Source organism: Suricata suricatta, chromosome 13, assembly GCF_006229205.1.
Source record: "Suricata suricatta isolate VVHF042 chromosome 13, meerkat_22Aug2017_6uvM2_HiC, whole genome shotgun sequence".
In the NCBI taxonomy this organism is placed as follows: domain Eukaryota; kingdom Metazoa; phylum Chordata; class Mammalia; order Carnivora; family Herpestidae; genus Suricata; species Suricata suricatta.
The window spans coordinates 18,419,020-18,442,711 of NC_043712.1; the positions used below are offsets into that span (position 1 = coordinate 18,419,020).

The 23,692-nt window shown below is 43.6% G+C and overlaps 1 protein-coding gene across 1 annotated transcript in view; it reads left to right on the forward strand.

Annotated features, from left to right (window-relative positions):
- The window catches only part of TNC (tenascin C), a 91,760-nt gene that overhangs the window by 43,697 nt on the left and 24,371 nt on the right, over positions 1-23,692 (forward strand). Inside the window, exons 11-17 of the mRNA XM_029920877.1 lie at positions 5,284-5,556; positions 6,341-6,613; positions 7,215-7,487; positions 9,904-10,176; positions 12,461-12,733; positions 19,904-20,176; positions 21,741-22,013. Coding sequence (XP_029776737.1) covers positions 5,284-5,556; positions 6,341-6,613; positions 7,215-7,487; positions 9,904-10,176; positions 12,461-12,733; positions 19,904-20,176; positions 21,741-22,013 — 1,911 coding nt within the window. The remainder of the gene's footprint in view (positions 1-5,283; positions 5,557-6,340; positions 6,614-7,214; positions 7,488-9,903; positions 10,177-12,460; positions 12,734-19,903; positions 20,177-21,740; positions 22,014-23,692) is intronic.

Consider the following 23,692-nt stretch of genomic DNA (forward strand, 5'->3'; position numbering starts at 1 on the left):
ACAACTCTACACTCTGCCTGCTAGTGTTGGGAGTGTGGGAGGTGCAGCAGAAGCACATGGTGACTCCTGGGCATCAGGAAAGGCTTAAAATGGGGGAAAGCTTTTGCACAGACCCATAAACGCCAACAGGACTGGGTTGAGGAGTATGTGTAAGTACAAGTATAGGCACTTGGCCTTGTCCATATGGGAAGAAAATACATATGAAAAGAAAAAAGAAACAGATAAAGTGGGTGCCTTTGGGCAAGTGTTCCATGTGGCTGTGAGCCCCAAAATGTCAAAGGGCTTCAGGTTCAAACTTGAGAAAAAAAAGAACTCCCAGTTCGGAAGTCTGAGGTGCCATTCATTACCTGTGGGTTTTATGGAGATGTGGAGTTGGCTGCCCCTAAAGCTTTTTTTCCCAGGAAATACCAGAGCTCTGGCCATGGAATTTTATGCAGCACCAAATTAAAAGTATGCATAAGCTTGCTGCCCATCACACCTGAAATATAATCCAAGGACCCACGCCAGCCCACAGGGCCCTACAGAATCTGGCCCTTCCAATCTTTCCGACCTCAGTCCTACCACTTGTCCCCTTATTCATTTCACCATGGTCACCTGGGCCTTCCCACAGTTCCTTCAGTATGCCAAGCCTGCTCCTGCCTTAGGGCATTTGCACATGCTATTCCTGCCGCCTAAATGCCACTCCTCTCTCAGTTATTCTTTGGCATCTCCCTCATTTTATTCAGCTCAAGTGTCATCTCAGTAGACTTCTCTGGCCACCAGTCTGAAATCATGTCTGCATCCCGATTTGTCCCTTGATGCTGCTCCAGGGTTCCTCATGACACTTGCCTGGCTTGATATTATTCAGTAGTTCATTTATTTGCCTATGACCTGCCACCTACTACCGAGCAGAATATAAAGATTCTGTTTCCTTTTACCCAGCGCTGTATCCTTAGTGCCTTAGACACAGTCAACTACATTGCCTGCACTTCGTGAGCCTTTGGGGTCCCAGCTACTCCAGAGGGGTAGTGTTTCCATTGGACCCCTTGGTCTTTTCCTTCCACCTCTGTATTAACAGCCCAAATGCTATCTCTTTAGGATTAAGGGAAAGGAAGCTATTCTGTTGTCTTCAATTAAGCTTACTCTGGATAGAAAAAAAAGGAAAGAAAGGAGAGAGAGAGAAAAGGAAGGAGGATAAAGGAAGGGAGGGAGGGGAGACATAGAAAGAGAAAGGAAGAGAAAAGAAAGAGAAAGGGAGAGATGAAGGAAGGAAAGTAGGAAGGAAGGAAAGAAAGAAGACAGAGAGAGAGAGAGTGAGGGAGAAGGAGGGAAGGAGGAAGAGAAACATACTGTCCCTGTTAGTGTTGAAGAAAAGCAGTGTGTTCAAGGCCTCTTCCTGCATTTATATTCTGATAAACTCAGAATATAATGTGCTTAATCTCAGAATAAGAATTTGCTGTAAGCAGTAAAGGACATAAAGCAGACAGAAGAGGAAAATCACAAGGCCAGCAAAGCATCTTTCCATACCAGCATAAGACTCAACCATGATACCCCAGTAATTCTCAAGGGTTTGTGAAGCAGAAAGGTGGGGTTTTGCTTATAGTCACAGCTAAGTAACAGAGAACATTCTGCTGTGATGCGATTTTTATTTTTTCATGGAGCAAACCAAATTTATTCAAATATTTAACCACCCAACAAACATTTATTACCTGATGACTACAGGTCAGGCAGTGCTGGTATATAGAACAAGAAGACACAATGCCTCTTCTCAAGAAATGATGCATGTTGCAATGAGAAAGAGAGAACCAAAACCCAAATTATAAGAATATAACTAGTCTGTTTGAGAGGGAAGTGTGGAAAGCCATGGGAGCAGAAACAAATACCCATTCCAGATCCGAGCAAAAGGGAGGAAGGGTGTCAGAGAAGGCTCTTCAGAAGATGTGATACTTGGCCGAGTCCTCAAAAAGGAAAAGGAGAAAGACATGCAGAAGGGGGTAATGACATTTCCAGCAGGAGGAACGGCACACATGAAATTCAAAGTCATGAACAACTTCATGTTAGGGAAACACAAGCTGTCCAGTCCTGCTGTATGATGGAGGCATCATCAGAGACTGTCTGCAAAGGACAGTGAATGTCGTGCGGAGGGACTCGGGCCTCATTCTGACAGTGATAAAGAGTCACGGAGAAGTTTGAAGGCAGGCAAGGCTTTTAATTTTAATTATCTTGACTTTTCATGATGAGATCAAAGCAATTAAATCTACCCTTTGGGGTCCTCAGGCTTGAATTTAGCCATCCCCCTGCCCCCGCTGTGGGAGAATCACTGTCTCCCATTAGTGAACACTAAAAGTGAATTCCTAATCAGCTAGCGCTTGATAATTACCATCTTCAAGATGGTGGAAGATTTAGAGTTGGCACATCTAAAGGTTTAAAGTTGGCGCAGCCAGAAATTCCTCCAGGCCAGCTGGTCAACCCACCATAAGCATAGAAATGGGATTTCGAAATTTTGATTTCCCAGGCCCACTGACATTGTTTAGAGGGTAGATGCCAGTGCACAGCTGTAAGAAGAAGACAACAGCCTTTTCATAAAGAAATGCCAAGAAATTCAGCGTGCAACTCCGCATCGGAAACACCCGGCTTCTGGGGCGGTCAGCCCACCAGTATGTCGTTTGCTACTGAAATGTGGAGTTTGCATTTATGTGAAGCCTCTTGGTCCCATCTCGATGGTTGTTTGCTGTATTTTTATTGATATTTCTTCCTCCAATTTCATAATTATTATATCTCTCCCTTTCATTTCTCTATCAAGTTCCTTCAGTGAAGTTAACAGCTTTTACTTATCTGACTGGCATTGATTTAATGAGAGGATGAGAATGCACGGATAGCGCCCATTACAGAAACAGTCTCAGCACTGCTCGGTGAAGATAAACTGATACTCTTTCCTGATTTGCTTAGCAAAACAGAAAAAAAGTGGAAGAATAGACATTTTGGTAGAAGTATTATCTGCGTGATTACTACTATTTACTGAGCAACATGACATTAGAAAATTACCCTGTCAACTGTATGAAGAGATAAAGCAGGATGCGAGGGGCATTGTGGAATAATATCAGTGGCATATAAAAAAGGCAGTCCAAAGGGAAATGACGGTTCTCCTCAGGAAGAGAAGTTCCCCACGGTGGTCCCCTCCTGTGCTCTCTCCATCCCTCCTGACTGCGAGAGCTTTCACAGACACTGATTCCCTCCTGCCTGCCTCAGGGAACTCTCCTCACCTCTCCTGCAACCTGCTCCCTAACATTGCCTCCGTGGGAAAAGAAAAGTCTTATGTCAGAGTTAGAGAACAACTTAAAAGCGGTTACTGAGAAGGAAAGACAGCGATTTAATTAATGTAAAGGGGAAATTGTCAATGTCAGCTAAATTCCTGACAAGCAGTTTTGACAGAAGGGGGATAAAGATGGAAGTAAGATAAGAGGGGGGCATTTATGGGCTTTGGACTAATTTCCTTAACCTTAAAGTGCTGCTTAGATTGTTTTTTATGCATAAGGACTGCTAGAATATTTGAAAAGCACACATACTTCTGATTTTAGTTGTGCTTAAATCCCAAGGCCAAGGACACAGCTGTTTTATCTGTGGAGTGCTGCTCCTGGCCTCCCAAGGGCCAGTGGGTTTTAGGATGGGTGACTCTCCCTTTCTTTCCCCAAAACTACATAGATCACTTTGAGTTTTAGGTCCTCTCTGTCTCATCAAGATCATGTTTTTGTGGTTAGGAACTGCTACGGGGCTCTGGGTGAGCTTCAGGGCGTGAATCTGGGTTAAACGAGGAGCCCATAGAATGTAGTTCAATATCAGGTATGGCAAAGATTTTCTGTAAGGACCAGATGGTAAATAATTTACACTTTTCAGGCCATAAGATTTCTGTCACAACTATTCAAGAGTGCCATTGTAGCACAAAAGCAGCCATCACCAATATGGGAATGAACAAGCCTGGCTGTGTTCCAACAAAACTTCACTGATGACACCAAAGTTTGAATTTCATTTGTGTTTCCATAGGTCATGAAGTATTCTTTTTGGATTCTTCCCCCAATAATTAAAAAATATAAAAACTGTTGTTAGCAGTCCATTACCAAAATAGGCAGCAGGCAAGATTTGACCCTCAGATCATAGTTTGCAGACCCCTGTTCTAGAACAAACAAGATTCAAAGGAGGATCCGCTTTGTCAATATGAAACATTAGGAAGCACTTTCCCTAGAACTTGGAAAAGTCTGAATTAAATAGATTCTTGAAAAGAAACGTTTTTCCTCAGAAAGGATATCTTCAATCCAATTTCAAGCTAGGATCTTTAGGTTAGAAGTGTGCCTTATTGGACACATAGCGCTCATTTGAAACTAGCATCCAATGTGAGGCACAAATACAGAATCAATTTGTTCTTTTAAATGAGCTTAAGGCAGTTCTTGCTCCGTTCTTTACATGATCCATTTCCAGAGAAAACCCTTTCTTCCTAGGTCATGCAAAGGCCATTTAAGCTCAGCCCTGGGCATATCAACACCTTGAAGGCGTATTCAGACAGGTGCATTGTTACTGTACTTGTTGTGTTCAGGAGATGAATGAAGATGGCAACTTTGATTTTAATTGAGCTTAATAATGAGCTCCGTTCCTCTAAGGCCTCAGCCTTTTTATCCAGTGAGGGACAGTTTTGCAAAGACTCCTCACCTTTCTCAGTATGGTCTTACTTGTACTATGGTTCACTTATCTCTGATCTTTCTGAAGTAGTTTTTGTAAACTGATTCGAGCTGCAGAAACAGACAAAAATTCCAACATAGAGACTGTAAAACAGACCTTCCAGAGGAGATTGGGGGAGCATGAAAAGGAAGGGAATCTAAGAGGAGCCACTTTTCTCAAAATACAGAAAGCTGAGCAGCTCAGACCAAGAATCCCGAGAATAGCAGAAGGCTGTTCCTTATGATCTCATCCTTAGGATGAGAGACACTTTCCAAAATGGAAACCATAGCCTAGAGCACTACTAACGTGGATGTGTAGAACTTTCTATATTCACAGGACAGCGGTCAGTAGGAAAATACCATTTTGTAAGACACCCTTATTATGCCATAAGGCAAAATAAGTATTACATTGATTTTTCTGTTGATGGTTTGATGGTAACAGCTTCACTCAGGGTTGCAGAAACTTGGCATTCGGCCCCGCCCCGGCCCCCACCGCAGGACTTTCAGCATTGGCAATGGCTTTGCCATTTCTGGATTCCCAGAAGGAAAGGGATTTGAGGAATGGCTTAACTGACCCATCTCTGTCATTATTCAGAGCATGCCCCTGAACTGGAAAACCTCACCGTGACCGAGGTTGGCTGGGATGGCCTCAGACTCAACTGGACCGCAGCTGACGAGGCCTATGAGCACTTTGTCATTCAGGTGCAGGAGGCCAGCAGCATGGAGGCAGCTCAGAACCTCACGGTGCCCGGCAGCCTGCGGGCTGTGGATGTCCCGGGCCTCAAGGCCAACACCCCTTACAGAGTCACCATCTACGGGGTGATCGGGGGCTATAGAACACCCGTGCTCTCTGCTGAGGCCTCCACAGGTACCTCTTATCCTTCTGTCTCTAGATTCTGTTTTTCCTAACAGGAAACTATCCACAGGTAATCAGACACAATTTGTTTTAAAAAAAATTAAGTTTATATTGAAAGAGAGTGTGAGTGGGGGACGTGAAGAGAGAGAAGGAGAGAGAGAGAGAGAGAGAGAGAGAGAGAGAGAGAGAGAGAGAGAGAGAGAATCCCAAGCAGGCTCTGCAATGTCAGTGCAGATGACCTGAGCCAAAATCAAGAGTTGGACACTTAACCGACTGAACCACCCAGGCGGCCCAGACACAACTTGCTTTTGAATAGATTTGTTCTGCCCCAAGTTATGGCACTATGGTGTCTAATGGAGGGAAGCCATCAGGCTACATGGTTCCAGGGGCACCTTTGACACCACACACCATGTGAACAACACCCTTTGGAGTTGTGCACAGCCCTGCCTGGGGACCATACACACAGCCCCTAAGGCAAGGATCTTCATCTTCACAAAGAGGCTCCCTCCTGGTAAGGGATGTTAAGGCATCATATTTAAAAGGGAAAAAAAATCACAAAATTAATCTCCTTGACCACTGAAGGTTGGGGCAGTTCTTTAGTAAAATAAGATGACAAATATTTTTCTATACCTCATGCTCTTTGCTCTAGTACCTCAAATTTAGGATGCTGCATGATGCATGTTTACTAAAGACAGTCATATATTCTTAAGTAACATAAAGTCTAATCTTGTGTTCAAGATTCCCTGGATCTTGCTGTGTGATTTGATCATTAAACTAGTTCTTTGTCCTTCTCCAGGGGAAACTCCCCATTTGGGAGAGATCATGGTGTCTGAGGTGGGCTGGGACGCCCTCAAGCTCATCTGGACTGCTCCGGAAGGAGCCTATGAGCAGTTTTTCATTCAGGTGCAGGAGACAGACACGGCAGAGGCTGCCCAGAACTTCACGGTCCCGGGAGGACTGAGGTCCATGGACCTGCCCGGGCTCAAAGCAGACACTCATTATCGCATCACCATCCGCGGGGTCACGCAAGACTTCAGCACGACTCCTCTCTCTGTTGAAGTCTTGACAGGTATTCGAGACTGGTTCATCACTTTGCTTCCTCCCCTTGTCTCTGCTCAGGAGGGATTCAAACTCTTCCTGCTGTAAGCTGGGCTCAGCCCTTGCCACACTGGGGAGCACCGATGAATAATCCCTGTTCCCATCTGAATGTCGTATCCCTTATTTGGCCAAGTCCTAGCCTAGCATGATAGCCAATTCCATGGAAAATTCTACCTTCTCTTCCCTTAAAAAAGTGAGAGGTGACTTTCCTTTCAAAGCAAGTTTTCAGTCATAATAGCTAAGAAGTTGGAAAGCACAGTTTGCGAGTGGAAAAAAAAATTGGTCTAAGCTCATTTCAAGAACACACGAAAAGATTCCCCCAAAGCCCCATTTATATGTTACGAATGGAAGTTATGAACAATTCCTAGAACTATCTTTCATTCCCGGAGACTGAGCAGAAAACCCCTGGCTTTAGTGCCAACTGAGTGTGTTCCACACCTACTGTAAATCTTGCGTCTATAATCAACACTAACCAGACGACTCATCCCAACCTCAGCCAAAATGTCATGTCACCTGAATCCAGCATGCAATTACCTTTTTTAGTAACTCAGCAACTCTGTGTCCTTATGCAGAGGAGGTTCCAGATCTGGGAAACCTCACAGTGACCGAGGTTCGCTGGGATGGCCTCAGCCTGGACTGGACGGCCCCCGAGGGGACCTATGAGCAGTTTATCATTGTGGTCCGGGAGGCTGACCAGGCTGAGGAAGCTCACAGGCTCGTGGTTCCTGGAAGCCTGCGCTCCGTGGAAGTTCCAGGCCTCCGGGCGAGTACCCCTTACACGGTCACCCTGCGTGGCGTGGTCAGGGGCCACAGCACTCGACCCATTGTTGTGGAGGCCATCACAGGTACAGGACCCTCCTCCCATGTGGGGGGACGACATGATTAAACCCACCTCTCTTTGGAAGAGAGAGAACATTCCCCACGTGTCAGAGTGTGGTCTCAGTGTTCTGATAGGCAGTATAAAGGGAGGCTCTCACTCAGGAAGGGCTGGGTTGGAATCCCACCTTGCTAGATGTTCTTGGGTCTAGCGTTTTACCTTTCTGAGCCTTCTTTTCTCACCTTCAAATCAGAGATAATACCCTACTTCAGAACATTGTCCTGAGCAGTAAAGGAAACAATGACTGAAAAATGCTTAGCAAAGCTCTCACCCTGTAGCAAATATTGAACAGCAAATAGCTAAATATATCAGATCTAGTAAAAATAGCATAAACAGTACGGCCTTGGTGGCACCAGAATTAAGTCAGAACTTTCTAGAGAAATTTTATCATTAGAGGCCTCAGAGGCCCTAACGTTGTCCAACTTGTAGTCACACCTCTATAGGATAACCTTTGAAGTGATCTTCTGCCGAAATTGTTCCCGTCTCTCTCTCTCCTTAATAGACATTCAGGGCAGGCATATTTCCAAGAAAGAACAGCCACATTTGACTTCAATGTTTTTCATTCAGTTTAGGAAGGAAAAACAATTTATCTCAATTTATCCCCTGGAAATATGCTGTTCCATCTGTTATTGGAAACTCTGTGCTGTTCATGAGTTTTTAGAAACCGCTTTATAAAGGGGACAAATGGGCCAAATTTTTGGTAATCGGGTTCTTGCGCTGGGCCCTGAGTCCATGCCCTTCTCTATCGATCCTGTGTTTTGATACTACCACCCAAATAACCTACTTCCAATGAATTGTTCCTCTTGCTCACATATACCAAGTAAAGTTGGTCCTTGTGAGAAGCTACATACAATTCCAAAAATGAGGAAGGTGATGTTGCAATCCAGCTCTGCTGGCTGGGTTATTGTTGTCCTGTGCTGCCTGGAATATCTTTCAATCCAGTGAGCTAAAGAGGCTTTTGAGGCACCTGTGACCTGGATGCAGGATGCTAACAGTATCTATCTGTAACAACAGAATTCGTTCTGCACATGAAACGTTACCGGGAACCCCACTATGTGGACAGATAAATGACAGCTCTTCTTGGTGAGCTAGGAGGGCAGAGAGGACTGCCTTTGCCGATACCCCCACCAAAGGACCAAGGAGGACCATATGAATATAGCCCCTCTGGAAGGCTGAGTTTGCTCAGACTCACAGGCACCAAGAATAAGTGTCTCAGGTGCACCTTTTTTGGCTGGAATCCTTATAGATATTTTCTTTTTCTAACTTCAAATCCATGGCCACTTCAGCCTTTAAAAAGAGTCTGAGAGGTTGCATTTAATCCTGAGAGGCATTCCAGTAAGCAGTGAGTTTTCCCGTATTCAGAATCCAGACTTTCTAGAATTAGCAATAAGAAAAACATTCAATCTCCTTGCTACGTGATAGAAAGATCAGTAGTGGGCCCTGCTCTGCACCATTGACTGAGCAAAATATAACCACTTTTAATTAAAAGCAGGCCCTCATTTTGCACAAATGGCTTTGCTTCATGATGCAGCCATTCTTTGTTCAGGCACAAAGCAGAAGGTAGGAAGGAAAGAACCAAGCCGAGAACCCAGCACAGAACATTTGATCCCTCAAAGCCAAGTAGAGCCCAGAGATAAAACATCAGACATGTCCAGACTGAGACAACATACACTTTCTAAAGCCTGTCTGATAACAGGTGGCTCAGGAATGAGACAGTCTCTCCAACATGAAGTCCTGAAATGAGGCAGATAATTCTCTCCAGTGTGGTTGAGAAGTTCCAGCTAAACAATGATGTATTTGTTGGAAAGCCACTTATTGGGCACTCAGGATGGGTCAGGGGTTTATAAATGGTGTCTAACCATCACACAGTCCGATGATATGGTAGTGTCAGCTCCCTTTATAGGTGAGGAGGGTGAGACTCAGAGATGAGCTGGGTGAGGGGCCCAAGATGACCCGGCTAATAAAGATCATTGTTGGAATTCCAACCAAGACCTACATGCCTCCAAAGCACCTGCTTTTAACATCCTTACCTCCCTTACCCTGACCCACAATCCCACTTTTCCAACTGCCCTTTCATTTCTGGCCATGCATGTGCAGAGACCCCTTCGTGGGTTGGGCAGTAATCCGGATAGCATTGTCATCTCAAGGATGAACGACGCAGATCTTCCCCTTTCTGACCATTTTCAACTCCTGACAAAGGGCGGTGGTCAGATTACCACAGTTCAAGTTGGAAATAAATGCCCAGAAAGCAAGAATGACCACACTTGCATGCAAAAATTCTCTCACCTCTTTCTGTCTTCCCTAGAGCTGGGCTGTGGGATGTTTGGTTTCCTCCTTTTTTTTGGTTTGCAGAACTGACAAATAACGTCTCTGTCCTTCTTCAGAAGAGCTCCCCCAGCTGGGGGACATAACTGTGACTGAGGTTGGCTGGGATGGCCTCAGACTCAACTGGACCACAACTGACCAGGCCTATGAGCACTTTGTCATTCAGGTGCAGGAGGCCAACTGGGTGGAGACAGCTCAGAACCTCACGGTGCCCGGCAGCCTGCGGGCTGTGGATGTCCCGGGCCTCAAGGCCGACACCCCTTACAGAGTCACCATCTACGGGGTGATCGGGGGCTATAGGACACCCGTGCTCTCTGCTGAGGCCTCCACAGGTACCTTCCTCCTTACTGTTGATGCCCCTCCCCAAGCCACCCTGCTTTCTCTCCAAGGAACTTTGCGGAACTTCAGCTTTTCTCCATATGCGAGTCCTTCCCTTCTGCCCCTTAATATCTGTCCATGCATGCCCAGAGACCTCCCCATAAGCTGTGCCTTGGTCTAGATGCCGTTGCCAGTTTGAGGATGAATGACAGAGATGTTGCTTTTTCTGACCTTCAGCCTCTAGCCTCTCCCAGACTTCCTACCACTACCTCTCTTTTGAATGATGGCTTTCTGTTTCTGGAGACAGCCTGATGGTTTTAATTCTCTTTTCCAGTGCTGGGCTATAACCAAAAGCCATCTTTTGCCATGTGTGCATTCTAGTAGAGCACAGATTATTTACTTTAGAGAGTCTTTTTGCTAGTTGGAAAAGGCTCTTTACTATCCCAAATCCCTCCAGGGGAGGGGCACTGCGGTTCTTGCATTTAAAAGATATGTTTTAATTTAAGTGTTTCTTTAAAATGCAGAGTATAATAAGAGAACTGACTTACCCTCCTTCGGGCAATTCTCTCAGATACTGAGTCATTGTTAGAACACCAAATTAGCAAATAGCTAGACCAAAAAGGAAAAAAAAAATCACACAATTATGACTGGAGACAGTACCAAAGAAAAAGCCATTCATTCGGAGAAGTACACACAGCAGCATTTGAAACAAGGAATGTCCCAGGCTATGAATGTCAAAGATCTGATGCCCTTTTTGCTCATTTAATCGAGAGTTGCTCCCTGGAGTGCTGGCCTTTGCGTATGGCTCACTCCTAGTGCTGACCCAGGAGGGGGCGCTGTGCCTTACTCCCTCCCCTCCAGTGACCAGCCAGTCAGTGTTTCCCCCAGGGGCCTGCCTCAGTGAGCAGCCTCCCCCAGCACTGTCCTCCACTGTGCATCTTTCTGTATGTCTCCATTGGTTTGAAGCTCAGTAGAGGCTGTCTTGCTTAGTTTTGCATACGCCTGCCCCATTTTTAGATAATTACTGCAACCAAACTTTCATGCAAACCTAAATGACCTCATTGATTCCAGCCAAAGCATAGATCTGCATTTTAGCCTCCATCATTTCAATAACCCTCTGAGATCAACAGAATACAGATGCCCACTGTATGAGCGGTGACCTTGAAAGGCCTAGAAATTGCAACTGGCAATGTTATTGGACATACATACATAGATCATCCCTTCCCAGAAGGCAAGAGAAATCACCTGCCACTTCTGATCTTTCCTGCAGACCTTGTGGTTGGGTGTCCTTCATATTTTTATGTGTTTTTTTTTTCTTTTTAATGATAGCAACATTCCTGTTTCTGATGAAATGGGATGAGGGGAGGAAGGGCCATGATCCTGTCTGATCTGTGTCTCACCAAATCTGATGGGGTGGGAAGGCCTTCCCCTTCCCTGCTAGAGAGGCACTGCTTGCTTCTCACACCTTGCTTCTGCTTGCCTGCTGCATATTTTAGTCCGATTGCATGGAAAAGCACTGGTAGGACCATCTCCAAGACACAATGTTATTTCTTGGCCAAACAGGGGTTGCCTGACTGCCTTGCGTCGGCTCAGCTCTCTTGGTTGGCAATGCGAGTAGTAGCTTTCTTGGCCCACGGAGAGGCAGTTAAGAGAGGACGAGCTATTCTAACAGAATATGAAAGCAGCTGGCCCTTGTCAGAAGTATGATGAAAATACCAAGAGTCACACTGACAAGTTGCCAGTTCTCTTTAAGTCACAAAATCAGAAGCCTCAGGGTACCACCTTGGGGAGGGAATGGCATCAGAATTATTTAGCCTTTATTTAAATAGCTGGGAGCTCCCTCAAAGCAAAGGTTGCCTGCAGGAGGGAGCCAAGTAACTGTGGTCTCCTGAGTGCAATTCCAGAGACTAGAGGCTGCCAGCACTCATATCTCTTGACCGATGGCCAGCATCCCTATGGTGGGGCTCCCGGAAGCATCTGAGCTCAGGCACCAAGGTTTCTGCTGACATCATTCAGATGTCTTCTCACACGCAGGATCTCAGCCAGCCTGATCCTGTATGGCTGCTCCGGAGCAGGGAAATCCCATTGCCAGACCTTCCTCTTTTCTTCTTTTAACAAATCCCCATTTTCTGTCTCACTGGCACTGACTGGTAACACTGCTTTGTTTTCCCCTAACCCTAAACTAACAGGTCTTTCTACCCAGCCACGGTTCTCTTACCAGCCCATCTTAAAACACATGCCAAATAATCAACCCAAATTCATTTATTTTTTTCTTCTCTTCTACCCCTCCTTTTTCAGCCGCAGAACCTGAAATTGGAAACCTAACTGTTTCTGACATAACTCCCGAGAGCTTCAATCTCTCTTGGATAGCCACCGATGGGGCCTTCGAGACCTTTACCATTGAAATTGTTGATTCCAATAGGTTTTTGGAGACGATGGAATATAATATCTCTGGTGCTGAACGAACTGCCCACATCTCAGGGCTACACCCTAATAATCATTTTATTGTCTACCTCTCGGGACTTGCTCCCAGCCTCCGGACTAAAACCATCAGTGCCACGGCCACCACAGGTACATCTGCCTTCTCCCATGTCTGACACCCTCTCTCCAGAGTCTTCTTTGCAGGATGAAGCTGCTCCTTCATTCCTTCTTTGCAGGGTGAAGCCACAGGGCATTAACTGCTCCACAATGCTAGGTGGGAGCACTACTTAACCTAACTCTCTTCCAGCAGCAGCCCAAATGGTGGATTTCCATTAAGCCCTTTGCCTGATCTGTTACTGACCAGGATGTTTGCAGCATAAAATGTAGTTTGGTCTCGATTGCCATATGGAATCTGGAGAAAATAATTCTGCCCTTCCATACCTAAAAAGCAAGAGTTGTCCTTGATTTGGAAAGATGTCTGCATCAGAGAGGTCTTAAAAATTATGCTTTGTGTTACCCTAGTATCTTTGGCCTCCTAATACCTCAATATCCCATTGATTTAATGAAATTGTGTTGGTGCTGTTATTTTTTTACAACTTGGAAAGAGATTTTTAAAAAAGGAGCAGATTACTAATCAGATGGGTACACAAGAAAGTTGTGCCGTCCAGACCATTCCAAGTCCAATCCAACCTCTGGGAGAAAAGACCTGAACAGGCTATCTTGCCACCAGAAAAGTGAATGGTTGATTGCAAAAACAGAAGTAGTCATGTTTATACAAGGACTTGGTCAGCCAGAGTATAAGTCGCTCTCACTTAAATGTGTGGTGTCTGTGGTATACATCCTATGTGAGGTCCTCTCTGGCATGCAGCAAAAGAGAATTCTCTATCTGAATTTGAAAGGAGAAGCTTAGCCATTCAAAATAACATTGTTAGCACATTTTGGATAGTGAATCCAAGAAAAAGGCTGACACTGTAGCATCAAAATCATCTAACACTTCAGTCACCCATGGCTGAGGGAGGGTCTGACCTCAGTCTGTATGAGACTATATATTGTTAGCAGGGTGGTCCAGCTGTCATCTTCACCATATTAAAGTACACAAAAACCTAATGGAGAAAATTATTCAGCTCCATATACTTGTTTCTCATGGCTCAAACTGGGTTTCAACAAAGGACGAGTTCCTTGACCAAACAGTGAAGTCTAAAACTTTATGGATTTAGTCTTACGTGTTTTGGGTTTTGTCTTTATTGCAACAGCATTTTTAATTGACACACTGTCATATTTTTTTTCTGCTTGCTTTAGTGGCCGAACCTCTCCTTAGCCACCTCACTATCTCAAATGTGACCTGGGCCAGTGTGGCCCTCTCTTGGAAAGCCCATGAGGCTACCTTTGATAGCTTTCTTATCGAAGTTAGGAATTCTGACCACGGCCAGGAGGAGACGGTGGTGCTTTCTGTACCTGCAGCGTCTCACAGCTCTGTAATCACCAACCTCAAAGCTTCTTCTAATTATACTGCCCACCTTCATGGGCTGATTGGTGGGCACCGCGCTCAGACTCTGATGATCCAGGCATCCACAGGTATTTCCCATGATGACTTCTTCACCCTCCATTGAACTTCCTCTGGGGAGCATTCCCCCAAAATCTCTCACTACGCATTTTTCATCCTACTGGTTCCTCCAGATCTTTCTCAAAGTTGATAGGGCCACCCAAATCAGAGCTTTAAAACTTAAAAACAAAAACAATCACCCAAAGTCAACCTCTTTTTCCTAAATGTGTGCTCACATCTGGAGTTGCTCTGTTGGTTTGTATAGAGTTAACCTGACTTGCGTTGGTTGAATTTCTACCTCATCCTTCTCATCTGATCTTGAATAATCATTTCCAGCTCCACCCATTATCATCTGCCTGTGGTCTAATCAGAGTTTGCCTATGACATCTTCAAAGAGGTGTATGCATGCCAGCTCGGGTTCCCTGGTCAGAATGATCTACGTCCTCTTTCTCTCCCCCAGTAGCATGCAAAGAAAAGACCCTAACACGCTTCCAGAGCCAGAGGACCCAGTGGTCTCATCTTGTTCTTGACACGTTTATTTGCTTGCATTCCCTACAAACAGACTGTTCTCTTTTGACATTTACCCCACCAAGCATGCTTTGTCATCTGCTGACACCTGTCACAGAATGTCAGTCTTTTTTCATCTGTCATCTTGCCCAAGTCCTGGTGCATGTGGTGAACATTCAGAGCATTACATTTTTGAAAATATCTGTGTTTCCTGGAAGCAGATGGCATGTCTGAGAATTATTTCAAAGCATTACAAGTGGTGAGAGGAAGAAATCTCAGCTGGCATGGAACACTGGTTTTACCTTTTCTCTCACTCTCTCTTGGAGGGTTTCCTTGCACCTCACTCCTGAGCTTGGCTGCACCCATAGGGAGACAGCTGGAGGTCAAGCTGGCCGTGAGAAGCTAGGTCTTACTCTGTCTGCATGGTGAATGTGTTCACCCTGTCAGTCTCTGTCTTGTGGCATGAAAAGGATCCTGACACGCATTCTTAATCTGAGAGATTGCTGTCACAGCAAAACACAGGGAAAGAGCAAACAGAGGCCCATTTGGAAGGTTCCACATTTAGTGTGGTTGAAATAATTTATGCCAATGTTATGGCTAAAAATTATAGCGTCATTATCTTCTCACACTAACTGCTAAGTTGGAAATCCCATGCCATTACTTATGGCTATCTTCTGCTTTGGGAGCAGATTCTTTTTGCCCTTAGAGACTTTATGGCATCAAATTATGCTGTGCAACTGTCCAGTTAAAGTTTATTCAGATGAGCCTTTTCTTTCTTCCTAATACTGGAGCTTCAGCAAAACCGCTCCCGCGTCCTTGGAAGGAATAGCATGCTTCTTCCCAACCTTCAGTGCTGACCCTGGTACCTCAACCCTCCAGGACTGTTACCTCTTTATAAAATAAAGTTTGAGTTGAACTTACATTGAAGTTAGAGTTACCTGATAAATGTGTTTTGAGGAGGCCAAATCGTATACATCCCAGTGGACCCCGGAAGTACAGGCCCCTTAAATTACAAAATGAGTTGCCTTGATAACTGATACCCTAGTCCTTCAGGGATTAGAGAATATTAACCTCCAGGGGAAGCACTTATCATTCTGAATGATTCGGTAAGTGAATTTTCTAGTCAGAAAATGTAACACCTAACTTTAAATTTTCCCTTAACTTTTGCATACACCAAGAATTTTTTAATGAAAGCCACTTTTACCTTTACAGTATTTAGGGTAAGATGCAGATTTTATTATGGTATATAGGGAAACTTTTGGATTTCTGAACATTATGGAGAATTTCTCTTGTATGGATATTAGCCTTTAATTTGTACAATCCAAATAGATCAAAAGAAAACTAAATAAGGAAACTTCAAAGTAGCATTTCCTAAGATGTGCTCTGTGGACCACAAGCTCCTTGAGATGTTCAAAGAATACCCCTTGAAAGGGTATCCATTGATCAATAAGTTTATGAAATTCTGGGCTGCACAAAATTAAGTAGTTGTTTTGTTTTATTTTACAGAACCAGCATTTCAGAGGTTATAAAACATTCGTATGCTTTGTGAATCTCTAGGGTGAGATGGAATACCCATACGTCCTTCACTATAAAGCTACTTTTCTTTGAACATCTTACAGAGCTAGTGCCCCACGGCACACCCTAGAAATGCATCCTAAATATTTTCTGTTGCTTCTGTCTACCGTTCTAATGCCTTGTTCACTTTTCTTCATGTGGCCAGCAAGTGGTCGTGTCTAGATGTATAAAGAATGCACATCCACACTTGCAGAGAAAGTATAGTCTCTAGAATTAGTCAATGCAGGTATAGCCACAGCCTAATATACTACTTTTCTGCAAATATTTGGAGGGATTGGCACTTTTATGTCCTATGTCTATATTCTGGAAAAATCAACTGCTTCCTCTAATAATGTCTCTCCTTTCTCTTTTGCCCATGTTCCTCTCCCTTCAGAGCCAGAGCCACAGTTGGGCATGCTAATCCTTAGCAATATTACTCCTGACAGCTTCAACGTGTCCTGGACCACTCGAGCTGGGCCGTTTGCAAAGATTGTTGTCAATGTTAGCGATTCTGACTCGCTGTATGAGCCCCAGCAATTCACGGTCTCAGGAGACACACAGTATGCTCACATCACAGGCTTGGTGGACAACACTGGCTATGACGTTAGTGTGGCAGGGACCACCTGGGCTGGGAACCCCACCAGACCCCTCACTGCCTTTGTCGTGACAGGTACTTATTCAAAGGTTCTCACTTGTCCATTTAGAATTTTGAGATGGGGAACAGCGGAGAGGAAAGGTGATAGGCATTATAAAGTGAAGGTCAACCCCCGGTAGAATATTCATTCCATGTTTAAGCGTCTACGTTAGGAGAGAGCAGATCCCATTTCAAAGAGGGATATTTTGCAGCTTTACATGGGACATAGAGATCATGTACTCAATAGTTGCATAAAGCTTCCAAGGATTTCCCTGTCTAGCTTTATAGGCTGATCCATATTTTAGCAATTCTGGCAAAAGAGTGAGTTCTAAGTTACCAACAGCCTAGAGCAGGAATTTTGACCATAAATTATGTTAGGTAAAGCAGTTTATAAACCACTTGCCCCAGAAATATAATAATTTATCTTTTTCTTTAAAAACAAAACACTGTCTTAAGTCCGCATCCACAAAAAATTACTGAAGGTTTGACCTAGAGTAGCAGATAAATCCAAACTTAATTGAAGCTTACCCATTTGTTGAATTTGACGTCCAACCTCAGAATTACTGAAGAATTACATAAAGACATGGCTTTCCATTTTCTTTCCTGAGATTATCCCAAATCATTGGCAAAGGCTGCATGAAAGCAGCCATTATGACGTAGGAGCCTGAGGGTTTCTGAACTTCCCCCACATCCTCTTATCTGCATAATCTTGGCTAGTTCTTAACTTCTCTGAATTCCAATTGCCTTATATGTAAAGAAGGGCTCCTCACCGTCATTTCTGTCAGTATTTGTCTCAGGAATTAAATGGATATGATTAAGTTTAACAGCTTGGCATTCAGTAGGCATCTTACAGATGCTGGGCTCTTTCTGCTGTTTCCTAGCAGTAGGAAGGAGGTAGCATTCTTAAAAATAAGCAACAAGTCTAGATAGAAACTTAGCAGCCTTTGTTATGAAATCATGACTTTCTTATTATTTTAAAGAAAACACTGGATGTGTTTTAATGTGAGATCACAAAGTGGTTATATTTTCTGTCCTGTAGCCTACTGTGAATTCAGTCATTCAGACCAGTCTTCAAATGCAAAACAGGGTCATTTCTTAGTGAGGCATGGGAGGGAGTGGTGGGGGCTCCCATTCTCTTGCCTTCTGAGGCACAGGAGGAAGGAATGGCCAGCCACAGACCTCATCAGGCCCTGGCTTGTAGCCTCCCCGCAGGACCTCCCGCAGAACTGAGAGAGGTAAGGCAGTCTGGGAGGGCTGGTCTTGGGAATCCGAGATCTGGTTACAGCATTGTCTCAGCTAATCCTTAAAGTGAAAAGACACTGAGTTTTAAAAGAAGCATGTTTTAAAAAAGAAAAAAAAACTGAGCATGAATGACTAAAAATAACAAGCCTTTGATTGGCTAATTAGCCTGAATATCCTCCTTTTTATGGAAATCCACTGCTTTGATGGTGCGGAGGTGCACAGAGGCTAGCTATCCAAATAAGCACCACTTACCTAAATAAACTCAGCAACAGAACATTGTCCTGCAGACAAAGAAGCCTGTTTGTGCAGTATAAATGATTTCATCTTTGCCTTCAACAGTTATGATTTTCGGGAGATCCTTACCTGGAAAAAAATAGTCTCAAAACAACCACCAAGTATGTTAAATCAGTACAGGAAGTCCAAGCCACAACAAAATTTAAATCTCTGCTTTGGGGTTGAGAGCATTCATTCACTTGTTCATTCAGTCACCAATGACTTTTTTGTAAAACATTTTTCTTTACATCCTGTCAATTAGACTCTGGGCATTAGTGTAAGGTCAATTATCTCTTTGAAAGTTTCCATTTAGAAACAATGGAAAAGAAGGTTGTAAACAAGGTGTAGCTGAAGCAGCCTTGGTCATGGAGTTCCCAGCCCCATGCCCCCTCCGATAATAAATACATTCACTATGACAGTGTTTTGTTTTGTTAAAGGGGGAAGCCCTGGACCTTCTCCACCAATCCTACTTATGCCTCTGGACTTTCAGGCCCTGAGGGGTTGACTAATTAGACATTGGCTTAGGGTGTGGAAAGAGCATTAAGCTTGGAATTAGATGGCTTGAGTGGGAGCCCAGTTTAACCACCCAGTTGATTTGGAATCCTGTATATAAATCACTGACCTCTGTTTCCTTAGACGTCATGGGGGAGAAGGGGCAGGTAGCAGTAGCTATTTCAGTGTCATTGTGAGGATTAAATGGGAGAATAGACATGAAGCCTTGTCGATTGGGACTTAGAACTTAGTACTTAGAAACTCAGCTGATATAACCTCACTGTTTTTGGAATCCCAGTGTGTAAAAAGGTGCCTTGGTGCCTAAGAAATAACAGTGCCTGGGACACAGATGTTTGGTGAATGAATGAACAGATGACAACAGAACTTATTAAAAATCTAGACATGTCCTTATCTCCTACTTTATCCAGGAAAGCAAACTGCAAAAAAATTAGTGAATCCTAGTATTCCTTACTGGACCATAACCCTAATTTGTTAATTCTGCCACATGAAATAAATCTTACCCCCTCCCCCTATTTTGGCTTATGAAGAAGTATGTCACTAATGGGCCTCATTAACTTGATTCAAAATGTGAACTAGAAGTGAAATGGAAACATGAAGTATACCTAAAAGGAAGTATATCAGTATATTGGGGAGAAAACATAAGAGCTGATTTCCTTCAAGACCAGAGGACAGTGGGAAATAGAGAAAGAGGTCCAAACCCAACACAAGATATCCAATTATATAGGGGAAAATTTATGGCCTTTGGAGTTAGACCCTGATAAAAACCTTGATCTATCACATATTAGCTCTGTGACTTTGGCCAGGCCAATCAACGTCTTTGAAACTCGTGCTTTTTTGCCTGTATAATGGGAATAATATCTATCTCATAGGCCTGTTGAGAGATTTACACAAGATAATGTCATCTGGCAGCCAATGAGCTCTTACTAAATATTTGTTTTCTCAGAATTTAACACAGTGTTTGATTGGGTATCTCTCAGTATCGGTGGAGACTTGTGCTCTCCCTGCAGGGTCAGTGCTGCTAACCTGAGTTATTTTCACTCCTCCCTTCTTTCAGAGGCCCTGCCCCTTCTGGAAAACCTAACCATTTCCGACATTAATCCCTACGGGTTCACAGTTTCCTGGATGGCATCGGAGAATGCCTTTGACAGCTTCCTAGTAGCGGTGGTGGATTCTGGGAAGCTGCTGGACCCCCAGGAATTCACACTTTCAGGAACCCAGAGGAAGTTGGAGCTTAGAGGCCTCATAACTGGAATTGGTTATGAGGTTATGGTCTCTGGCTTCACCCAAGGGCACCAAACCAAGCCCTTGAGGGCTGAGATTGTTACAGGTATTTGGATTCAAGTGAACCATTTTCTCCTCTCCTTGGTTCCTTTCCATGTAATCCATCTACCACATCACCATGGTCTTAACATCCTTGTCCATTTTCTCTGCTGAATCCATAGATGTGGCCTGTTCTTTTGTGTTTCCCCCATCACACTCTCCCTTGTCTTATATCTTTACCGAACACTCCTCGTCTCTCTCTCTGGAAATGAGAAGGTCAAAATGTTTGCCACTTGGCAGACCAAGTCCTTTTAGACCATGTCTTGTCCATAGTTCTTGTGTGCTTATTCCACATCACCCTCTTCTGTGTACATCCTGACTGCTCCTCAGTTATGTTTCAGCCTTCTCAAAAGAAATATACCAATGAGTATATTTCGGAAACTTATTTATAACATTTGCCATCTCAAAAATGTCAACTGTGATCTGATAAGCTTATCAGGTGGGCTTGTTATTGAAAACCCAACTGCAGACCTATTATACTGGTAAACACTAATGTCATAGAGATTCCTCAACACAGACTAGATCCATAATTTTCTCAAGACAAAAAATAATTTCTAGAGACATATAGTATTAACAACATTAACAGTCAAAAATCTGTGTTTCCCAAAGTCTTTCTCGATTTTACTAGTTCCCTAGAATATTCAAAAGTCCTACTTGGTGAAGAAGTTCCGTGTTCAAAAAAGTTTCAGAACCACTGAACCTAACATAGTTTAACACGATCCTTGACAACAAGGCTTTACAGAATATCTCGATGTGCATGTGTCTCTCCAAGAGGGACTTACCCAGGCAGTATTTGACATTGGGTGCCTTTTAAGGAAGAGGAACAAAAGCGAATAGTTTGCTCTGAGTACACTTTGGGAAATGCAGCTCTAAATTTACCTTGACATTGAGTTTTGTCTGGTTAAGGCAATCTAAGATAATACCTTGGGTCCAAAGTATGGAGCACAAGAGGTTTCAAGCCTCAGTTCTACCCTCTGAACATTTATCTGATGGTTAAAAAAGCAAGCAAAAAATTCAAGAGTAGGATCATTCTTTAGTATCACAGTTCCAAGAAAAAAGCAAAGTGACCATAACATTTATAACATTTTAAAAGCCATTTTGCTCAGGATCAAGGGAACTATAATCAGCAGTATCATCATGGGCAACACTACAGATCGTTAATACTGGTTTATTTGTCTTTTCAAAAAGAAAAGAAAAAGGTCTCACAGAGGATGGGCACTCAGCCATTGGAAGACAGAGAGCAAATGTAAACAAGTTATTGGCTTTGAACTTGTTTAATAACACATGGGAGGGGCCAAAACTGAGTCCAGATGTGGATTTATAGAATTGCTGTTAGACAAAACTCACATATGCAAGCATGCACTTGGCTTGTATTGAATGTGTGAACTTCATCTTTCCCTTCTCCTAGATCTACTTTGTTTGTGTTGAATAATTTTATTTTTGGTATCTCAGGACACTTCTATCTCTGAGAGCCAGGGCCACTGAATATTGATACCCCCACTGGAAAAGAAGATTGCACGGGCTGGTAAATGATGTTCTCTCTCCTCCTCCCACCATTTTCTCCTATCTAGAAGCCGAGCCAGAAGTTGACAACCTTCTGGTTTCAGATGCCACCCCAGACGGTTTCCGTCTGTCATGGACAGCTGATGACGGGGTCTTCGACAGTTTTGTTCTCAAAATCAAAGATACCAAAAAGCAGTCTGAGCCACTGGAAATAACCCTACTTGCCCCCGAACGAACCAGGGACATAACTGGCCTCAGAGAGGCCACTGAGTACAAAATTGAACTCTATGGAATAAGCAGTGGAAGGCGGTCCCAACCAGTCAATGCTATGGCAACAACAGGTACCGTACACAACCAGGAGATAATGAAAAAAGTCATGCTTTGGGGATCTTCTTTCACAGGGCTGGGAAATTACAAGATCTTTGAATGTAGCCAAGCTTTTTGAATTATAGACAGTGTGACGGTGGACAGTTTGACTAAGCCTTAATTCAAAAAGAGTGTGATGCCATTTATTGAATGGGGTTGTGAGGATTATGTGAAATAATTCATGGAAAACCCATAGCAGAGGATCTGGCACATCACAAAAGCACAGTAAACTAAAGCTATTTGGATTTTCATTGTTTTCATTAATACATCATCATAATTATTGCAATTTTTATTTTTTTATTTTTTAAATTTTTTAATGTTTTATTTATTTTTGATACAGAGAGAGACAGAGCATGAGAGGGGGAGGGGCAGAGAGAGAAGGAGACACAGAATCTGAAGCAGGCTCCAGGCTCTGAGCTAGCTGTCAGCACAGAGCCCGATGCGGGGCTCGAACCCACGAACGTGAGATCTGACCTAGGCTGAAGCCGGAGGCTTAACCGACTGAGCCACCCAGGTGCCCCAATTATTGCAGTTTTTAATTCCAAGGACCCTTCTTTAAGACTATTATCCTATCATTATTTTACGCAGAAGTATAATTCCTTGTCCTTTGGTCAAATGTTTGACCTTAGAGCATGCAGGGGATAATGGAGAAGTGGTACCTCCACCTACAAAAATGAATATTTATCAGATGCTGTGTGTGCATAATCAGTACCCTGATCAGGAAGGATCAAAGGAGGGAGCTGACAAGGTCAACAGGCTGCTCTTCACGAAGCTCACTGATTTGATGTGATACTCATAACAACTCTAAACTGCACTAGAGGGGCAAATGCAAACGCTTTTCCATGTGAGTTGTTTCAAGGGAAAAAAAAGGAAGTCGATTGATAATGGACTCTTTAGAGAGAAAGACCTATAAGAAGAGGTGCGGTGAATTCCTTCCTGAAATTGAGGGAGAAAGAGAGACATAGCACTCCCTAGAGACAGACTGCTTCAAAGAGGAATCAGGAGCATCACAAAAGTACAAGAAGGGGTAAAAGGGACCAGAGGAATGGTATAGCCCAGCCTCTTCCGTTTGTACATGAAAAATCTGTGGCCCAGAAAGCCAATATGATTTGCCTAATGTCACAAGGCCAGGTTTGGCGTAGAGCCCAAATGCCAACTTATTTTAGTTACTACTAAATAAATATAAACAGGCTGGATGACAGCTAACCAACGAATGTACATACATGCCGCCTCTGACAGGCATTGAGCACAACATTAGCCAAAACCTCCTCTTTGTCCAGAGATGGGTATTTTATTGTCAAGTTTCAGGACCTATTTAACTAGGAGACACCACCTACAGAAACCATAATCAGTATTTGTAGGCGTGGAGGAAATGCCGAAATGCAGACAGCAGTTCAGTCAGAGGAAAAGTCCTGTTTCTTATTTACTTGGACACCCTATCCCTGGGATGGGGGTCCTTGTCTCCTCCCTGACTGTGGCTGCCCATAAAACAACTTGAGATCAGAGACGGGGCCTGATTTTGACCTTGGTTTATAAACACTCTCTTTCAAAGTTTACTTCTGATCACTGATTTTGTTTTGCTGATCTTTTTTTCTAGAGGCCCTACAGTGCTAAAGGAAAAAAAAAAAAAAGAAAGAGAAAGAGAATGAATAAT